Below are 8,458 nucleotides of genomic sequence, written 5' to 3'. Positions count from 1 at the left end.
TCTTTATTTAGTGATTACATTGGACAATCAAAAACCTAGAAACAATGATACACACAATTTTAAAGTTAGATTCATTAATAAGGTATGTTATGTTAACTTGGACATAACAGAAAGCTAGAAATATACACACCATACTTCAGATACAGTGATACACTCCATAATATTTCATTCTTTATTTAAATACAATATTTTCAAATGTAAATTTCGACTGATTTGAACCTTTCTGTTGCCATTAGAGTTTGAAAAATTGAAGAAGAAAAGAGAAATAAAATCACGTGTTCTATCTTTGTACTGAAGATACAGATGCATTTAATTAATGAGGATGTGAGATTTTCTCCCTTATTTTACTGAATTTTGTTATTTTAAAAGATTCTTAGCGTGATTTTCTCCTTAATCGCAAAGCATGTATTATAGATACACGCTTAACAAATTACCAATACATTGTATCGCATGTCATTTTTTTAATAGAGTTGCTACATTTGGTAATTATTAAAAATACAGTCCTGTATAGTAGTTATGCACCAAATTGCTATTTACTCTCCTGGCTTGTCAAGGGACCATCTATTTAGAAGATATTAATTTTGAATTGACACGAATTTTAAGAAGAAAGAGATACTAGCTAGGTAGATGGCTAGATATGCTATTTGGGATTATAATTTCAAATCAATAATTTAATATGTGATTAGGGATCATGATTTTAAAATTTGAATTCTCTAGAAAACATTATTTGAGATTTCAAAATTGTAATTTCAATTTTTTAAAAAGATGTAAAATATGTCACACAGGCTTATATTTGTTAAAACAGACTCATCATTTTAAATTTTATAAAAACAAGCTCATGTTTAGCGGGAAGAAATTATTTGTACCATCTGAAATAATTATATTAAATAATAAGCAGTTAATTATATTGTTGATTAGTGAATTTTAATAAAATTATGTGTATTTTAAAAGTCATAATCACGAATATTTATTTATAAAAGAAACATATCGATATGTGGTTTATCAATGCGATATCTTAAGAATTACGATATTCAGATTGGGGTTTGATATGCAACATTAGTACATTTGGTATTCGTTTTTTCTCCAATTTCAAATTATTTACTTAATAAAAGTGATATATATCAACAAGCCATCAATATAAGTAAAAAAAAAGGCGTGAACAAAAGAAATTATCATTTGATTTTTCTCTTTTGATGGTGCTGTCTTCTGATAAATTGTACAAAATGATAAAATGTTGACAATGTTGTAATGAGCAGTATTTCACAGTTCTGCTACATAACATTATATTTGGTTACAAAATATTAGAATCTGAAAAGATTAGAAACATATGCTTCACTAACAATTTGCCTTGGTTGTCCATTTGTGTTTGGGCTGTATATTGATTTCTAATTTCTTAGCACAAATGTCTTTTAGTTGTACAATTTGATTTTTTTGATGTATTCTTACTTGATGATCTTCTATTATATCGTGCTTTTGCATAAAAAACACAAATAATAAAAGCAACGATATTACCTTTTATAATACAGTTGGCTCCAAAATCAACAAGATATTACCGAATACTGTATTGAAGTCTGATTTATCAATTATCAAATTATCAAATAAAAATTTAAAAATTTAATATTTGATATCTATTTTTAACTACCAATTACCGATTATCCAACCTAAAATTTAAAAATCTCAAACCAAATACCAAATGGTCACTCCTAATATTCATATATAGCTTAAAAAATCTTAATTACATGTGTAAATAAAATTTCAAGTTGAAATTCTGACATTAAAAAAATGTGTCTTGTAAATTCTTTCTTTGTCCCTCTCATACTCCTCTCTATAAAAACTACACATAGCATTCTTAATTCTCAATATACATAAAATGTCGTCGGCCGGAAACTTTGGCGGCGGAGAAATGGCCGGAAATTCACCTCAGAATTACTACTGTTACGGATGTCAACGCACTGTCACCTTAACACCATTACCAAATTCCGAACTCTCATGCCCTAATTGTAATAGTACATTTTTAGAAGAATCCCAAACCGTCCCGCCTCCAGATCCTATCACCGGCAACAATCCCTTCGGAGATGGAATTCCGGTTGCCTTATCCACCGATTCCGGCGGCAGCGGCGGTGATGAACTTGCTGCATTCTTCGGTGGTGGCGCGTTTTCCGGCCAATCACCTATTGAATTAGACCCTGTTGCGTTCATCAATAGCTATTTCAGGGATGGTGGTGCAACTATTCGATTACTGCTTGAAAACAATCTTATCGGCGGTGGTGGAAGTGATTATGGGTTACCAGAGAACTTTGGTGACTATTTTGTCGGGCCGGATCTTGAGCAGCTGATCCAACAACTTGCAGAGAGTGACTTGAACAGGCATGGTACACCACCGGCTGCAAAATGGGCTGTTTCGGGCCTTCCTGATGTTAAGGTGAGTGATGAGTTGTTGACTTCGGATTTATCACAATGTGCTGTTTGTAAAGATAGTTTTGAGCTGGACGAATTGGTGAAGCAAATGCCTTGCAAGCATATGTACCATAAGAATTGTATATTACCTTGGTTAGAAATGCATAATTCGTGCCCTGTATGTCGGTATGAGTTGCCAACTGATGATTCTGATTATGAGAATAGGAGAACATCACGGCAGTCGACAAATACAAGTAGGAATACTAATACTAATAACAATGAAAACAATGCTGGTTTGTTTTCTCTGCGTTCAGAAGGTGGAGGAAATCAGGGGAATCCTAGAACAGTGGAGAGAAGGGTTAGGATTTCATTACCAGGGCTGTTAAGGGGGTTGGAATCGCATGCTGAGACAAGCAACAGTGGAGGTGGGGGAAGCGACGATGGAGTGAATAATGATGGTAACAATAGTAGTAGCAATAATAGTCACGGGGAATCGAATTCACGTCCTGGAGGACAAGGACAAGCAAGACAGGAGGATCTTGATTAAAGTATGTACCATAGTTCTGAAAATTTTCCAAATCTGCTATATTTGTAGTTGTTTAATTATAAAAGTCATGTATACTTGAGAGTTTGAGATTACAAGGAATTTTGAGGAATAGTTTGTGCATTGCTTGAGTTTCAAATTATTTGCTTTATATAAGGTTCCGAGTTCCTTTTCCTAGCCGTAGTGACTTTATTTCCTTTGAGATTTAGAAGAACAAAATAATTTTTTATGGCTTATATTTAACTGGAACCATCCAATAGCTATCTCGGTTTGGCTTTTATCACTGTTTCTCTATCTCCTTTTGTTCAGTGGAAACAAGGTCGCATCCGTGAGCTTCCTATTCAAATCCACCTAAAGGAAAAAAGAGACGTGGGAGGTGGGAGAAGTCAGTGTTGTGAAGGCTCGATTTAGGGTCATTCAAGCACTTGAAGCTAGTTCGGTGCTTCGCCTCGCTTAAGCAGTGGTTTCATGCAAGTACCAAGGCGATAAGACCATGACCCTTACTGCCCATGGGCTCTGCTTGGATGGTGGCACTAAATATAGCTGTCAAGCTGATATAGTAATTGTTAAAGAAACCTAGGGACAAATATGTTAGTAATTTAGAATACAAAATTTGAATTTAGTGTAAGAAAACGATCATTGAAACTCTGCTGGAAATTTAAACTGACATACATTTGAATAAAAAATTCAGTAAAATACTTGAACTTGGATGGCATGATTTTGACTTCATATATTTTGCTTAATTGAAGTTTTTTAACTCCTCTGTTGATACTATTGTTGTTTAGGTTTGTAGTTATTTCTGTTGTATTTGCATCTTTTATTGTGCTTGGTGCATAAAACCTTAACAGACTTGTGCGATTTTCTATGTCTTTTGCTTTTGAGTACATTGAGAGAAACTTGAGGCGTGCACTGTCATTTGATGCATATGACAGCATTCATGTATTTACGCTGCAGCATCTTTACTCTGTGATAATACTTTATTTTTTTTGTCACCTCAATTCCGCTTCTTTTATCCTTCACTAATAAGGAATCAATTAAGAGGTGTATCTGATGATATTGCTTTCTTTTTCCGGGCTGTTCTGTTATGTTTTTTTTCTTGAGCCAAGAGTCTTTCGGAAACAACTCTCTACCTCCCAAGGTTAGTGGTAAGGTCTGCATACAGACTACCCTCCCTGACCCACTTGTGGGTATGTTGTTGTTGTTGCCCTGGTGCGCACGATTGAAGCCAGGGTGCTATTGTTAGCTTGCCGATTTCAGAAATTTACTCCATATTGATTTCTCCCTTAATGTGGTGTCCTTAGATATTGTTTGTTCTTTCTTTTGACATCAAGTTAATTTAGATCTTTAGATCATAATTTCCAGCTATACTTAGTTTTAAATCTAATATTGTACATGTTGTCCTGGGCACTTGCTGCCCAGTAACGTTGGCCAGGTTCTTAGTTGACAGGAAATCATCTTATATCAAACCTAGTAATTAATCAAAATAATTTCCTGCGTGAGGTAGTCTTTTTGTAATATGGGTTGTGATTTTCCATATCTGCAACCTTATTAGGTTTGTTCTTACTGTATCCAGTTGTCCACAGTCATAAGGCAGGTTGCACGCTGATCAAGTGAATAAACAGTAGCTTCTGGCTGAGGTGATTCTATATTTAGATCATGTAAGATGAATGCCAAAGAGGGTGTGCCTCAGTCATGTTGATACTTTGGTTATCATACAATATTAGCCTTCTTGATGGAGCCAAGGGCGGGGGGTGGGGGGTGAAAGGGTCTTCTGTCGAGGTTCATTAGGTACTTATTTGGCTATAGGAGGAATTAGGAGAGGTAGAACAGGGGAGGTGATTAGAAAATAATTTCGTTTAAATCATGTATTTTGGCTGATGAAGTGCGCTTTTGAGTTTTCAAAAAATGAATTGGTTTTATTCCTCCAAATAGGATATTACCCTTATCTTGTACTGTATTCCTAACCAACCAATGTGGCAAATACATCAGAGAGCTACTCAGAAATTACAAGAAGGAACCGTAAACTTTAGGTCGAAGCAATAGGGGCACTGCATTTTAGAAGTGAAACTCTGGCTTCTACCTGTGTTTTGGTGGTTTGACTTTGTAAATTCTGCGTACATCAGAAACAGTTCTGTACTCCATAAAGGTTAGGTAAGGTCTGTGTATATCCCTACCATCCCCAGGTCTCATTTGTGGGATTACACTAGGTACGATTTAATTGTTGAGTTTGTAAATTCTGATTATCCAATTGGACGTTGTAAACGCCACTTCCAAGTATTCTAGCTTGATGTCTTTGTTTCCAATTTTAACTCCCCCAGCTCTATCATATCTGCCACACAGATCCATTGCATAAATAGGCAATTTCCAGCAATGTCGGTATCTGAAATTCACTGGTTTGATCAACTCAATATTGGGTGAAATAGACCCATTAAGAGGGTAAAACGCACTGTCTTCTATATTTAAATTCGAGACATTTAGTTAAAAACGAAGAGATTTCACATTTTTTCAGTATCAACTGAGGTAGAATTGAAACTTTGGGCCTATCATGTGAATGAATTTGTTTTTTTGCAAAGAAGATTGATGTCGGAGGCCTTAAACGCTCTATAAGCTAGTACAACTTTTTTTTCTTTATTCATCTAATACTGTTGTTATTTATTTATTGGAGAAACAAATCAATTATTTCTGGCTACATGATTGCGCCTCATTTTGTTTCTAGTTTCTATTGGATTCATTGAAAGGTAAAGAACTAGTTATTTTCTAAACTTCAAATAAATTAAGGGATTAATTAGAATTTACTCTGACAAAATTGATCAAAAACATGTTTTGAAACAGAAAAGCCTGTTGTGTGTTGTGTGTGTGTGTTGCTTGTTCGAAGAGAGCAGGACATGCTTTATCTAGGGTTTTTTGGTTTTCAACCCGTGCTTCGGTATCAGTATTGGAGCATGATTAAATTTGTATTCTCGCTAGAAAGTCCCGTAAAATATTCTCTAACAAACACAACTTCATATGTAGAACTCGAGCTTGAGACCTCTGATTAAAGACGAAGGAGTAACATTTATCACCCTGCACTAATGTTTATTCATTGTTTTATCTATTTTGGTATAAGAGAAACAAGCAGCAAAAGCTTTATTTATTTCATTATTGTTCTATGAAATGCACTGATAAAAATATTAAAAGGTCATGGTAACAAAACAATGGCGTTAAATCTGGTTGAAATAAAATGAGAAGGGTATTTGATCCAATTAAAGGAAAATTAATAAAATTGGCAAGTGAATTCTCATATTTATATGCAAGACCTTTACAAGCACTTCAACTTATTTAGACTGATCAAATAAGAAACAAACTATTTGATTGAACCTGTATCAATTGCTTAAACATAAGGCAAGGCAGGACATAGACATGTCCATGATTTTCATTTTTTTTTTTACAAATATTACAATTTAATTAATACTAATATATTTTTGTTCCTACTCCACATTATCTTGCATGCTTCGGATATCTAACATAAGCTACGTGAGCCATGTCCGCAAAAAGCGCTTGATGCATAGAAGGTGGTGGATGATGTAATATCACGAAATTTTGATTTTGCTTTCTTCAAAACTTTGCCAAGTGATTTGCGCAGTTGTTACGTGGTCTAAAAGTATGAACTAGAGAAGTCTTGATCTCAGACAACAGAATTTTGCACTCTTCTATCACATCATGATCTGTATGAACTAGAGAAGTCTTGATCTCAGACGACAGAATCTTGCACTCTTCTATCACATCATCATCTGGGGTGATTTTTGGCGACATCTCTCACATGACTAAGCAACATCAAGACGTCATTTGAGTCAGTTTCAATAATCACTAGCCCACAATTCCGGTGTAAGGCTTGATGTTGCTTTCATATTAAGTCGCCCATAGAATTCGCCTAGCCACCTTCCTTTTTCATCTCGTGCAACACCTCCGAATTCTGCTAATCCTGAATTAGGCATAAAACTGCCATCTGTGTTGATTTTGACGAACCCTTAAGGAGGAAAAGACCAACTAATGAAGCTTGGATCAGATGTCTGATTGTTGATTGAAGATGATAATGTCGAGTTGTATTTTGTGTTACGGAAGCCTGAATATTTTGTGCGTGAGAACAAGGCATATACAATGCCATGGTTTTGACGCTACTTTACGTACTAAAATTTACATAGATAAATAATATGGAATGATCAACCTCTAAATGGATTTGTAAACCGTTTCTGGGAATAAACAATCCCAATCCTAAATGGTATAGAATTAAACAAAGTGGAATAAACAATTTTTGGAATTATTTAATCACAATCCTACATGGTTTAGGATTTTTAATAAAAGTGAACGTGCACGGTAACAAGGTAACTGGTATACTAATTTGCAAAACGAATCCTAACATATGAGTGTAATCACAATCCTAAATGCTTAAATTTATCAGTTTTTATTTGGCGTCAAATATGATGATAAAAGTTATACTATAATGTTAAGCAGCAAATTTTTCAAATTTTAACTCAGCTAGATGGTTTTCTATCTTATTCCACAGGTTTTGGGGCAATGAGAGCTCGTGGAGCAAGAGTAACAGACATTGCTATCATTGTAGTCAGGGGCGTATGCAGAGGGGCCGGGGTAATCGGGTTCATGTGAATCCATGCTCTTTTCTCGATATCATATATTGTAGTGTTATATTTTTTTTAAATTATTTAAACATAGATATGTGAATCCACACTCAGTATCATATAATGTAAGATTGAGTGCACCTCTCTAAATGAGGTTAAAAATTTGAATCTTATACCTTTCTTGTTTTATTTCTCTTTCTAAAATTAGATAACACCTCTGTAAGCGGTTATTGATAGCACTTTTTGCATTTTAACTAATATTTTTTTTGCTATAATCTTTCAAAATTTTCAGGTTTATCACATTGAAAATTACTAAAAAATTTTAGTAGGGTATAATTTGTATATAATTAAACCAAATGTATCTATTAAAACTAGTTTCTATATATGAGTGTGTTAATAAATGGGAGAAAATACTATTATGAATCTATTTTAATATAAGACAAACAAATAATAATTTTTTTTTATTTTCGTAATTGTTCTATTGAACAAAAGGATCTATATATATTTTTTTTGAGGGTTTCCACCAAATGTCCGAAGCCGTTCGTACTTTCTTATTATTCGTTAAGTGGGTCAATCGATTGACCGAGTTAGACCGGATGACCATGTCACGTAACTTTTCTCAACATCACAAATGAATAATAGAGATGAAAGAAACTTGTGGGTGAAATACGAGTCTTAAGTTTTGTACATTGAGTATTGAATTTTTCACACCATCAAATTAAATTGATGACTATTAGTACTCTCAAACTATAATGAGGTGTAATTTTAAATTATTTCTAATAGAAAAAGATAAATTCAAATATTTTCTTGTGTATAAAAGTAATCATTTTTGACAAAATTCATGCTTCATTCCACTAGAAATATTTTTCCCTTCTCAACTGAATGGATTTAGAACACAAAG

General features: G+C 34.0%; 1 protein-coding gene across 1 annotated transcript; it reads left to right on the top strand.

Annotated features, from left to right (window-relative positions):
- The first annotated feature begins 1,765 nt into the window (after positions 1–1,765).
- Positions 1,766–3,331, top strand: LOC129899473 (E3 ubiquitin-protein ligase RING1-like). Its single transcript, XM_055974459.1, has 2 exons — positions 1,766–2,945; positions 3,251–3,331. The coding sequence occupies exon 1, from the start codon at positions 1,871–1,873 to the stop codon at positions 2,942–2,944; it is 1,074 nt and encodes a 357-aa protein (XP_055830434.1). The 5' UTR covers positions 1,766–1,870; the 3' UTR covers position 2,945; positions 3,251–3,331.
- Positions 3,332–8,458: the final 5,127 nt, after the last annotated feature.

The sequence above is a fragment of the Solanum dulcamara genome, chromosome 8 (assembly GCF_947179165.1).
Source record: "Solanum dulcamara chromosome 8, daSolDulc1.2, whole genome shotgun sequence".
In the NCBI taxonomy this organism is placed as follows: domain Eukaryota; kingdom Viridiplantae; phylum Streptophyta; class Magnoliopsida; order Solanales; family Solanaceae; genus Solanum; species Solanum dulcamara.
Note: the sequence above shows the minus strand (reverse complement) of the source record. Positions and strands in the feature narration are given on the sequence as shown.

Bases quoted from the DNA above. Each gene is read 5' to 3' on its own strand.
- LOC129899473 (XM_055974459.1), top strand. From the start codon at position 1,871: ATGTCGTCGGCCGGAAACTTTGGCGGCGGAGAAATGGCCGGAAATTCA.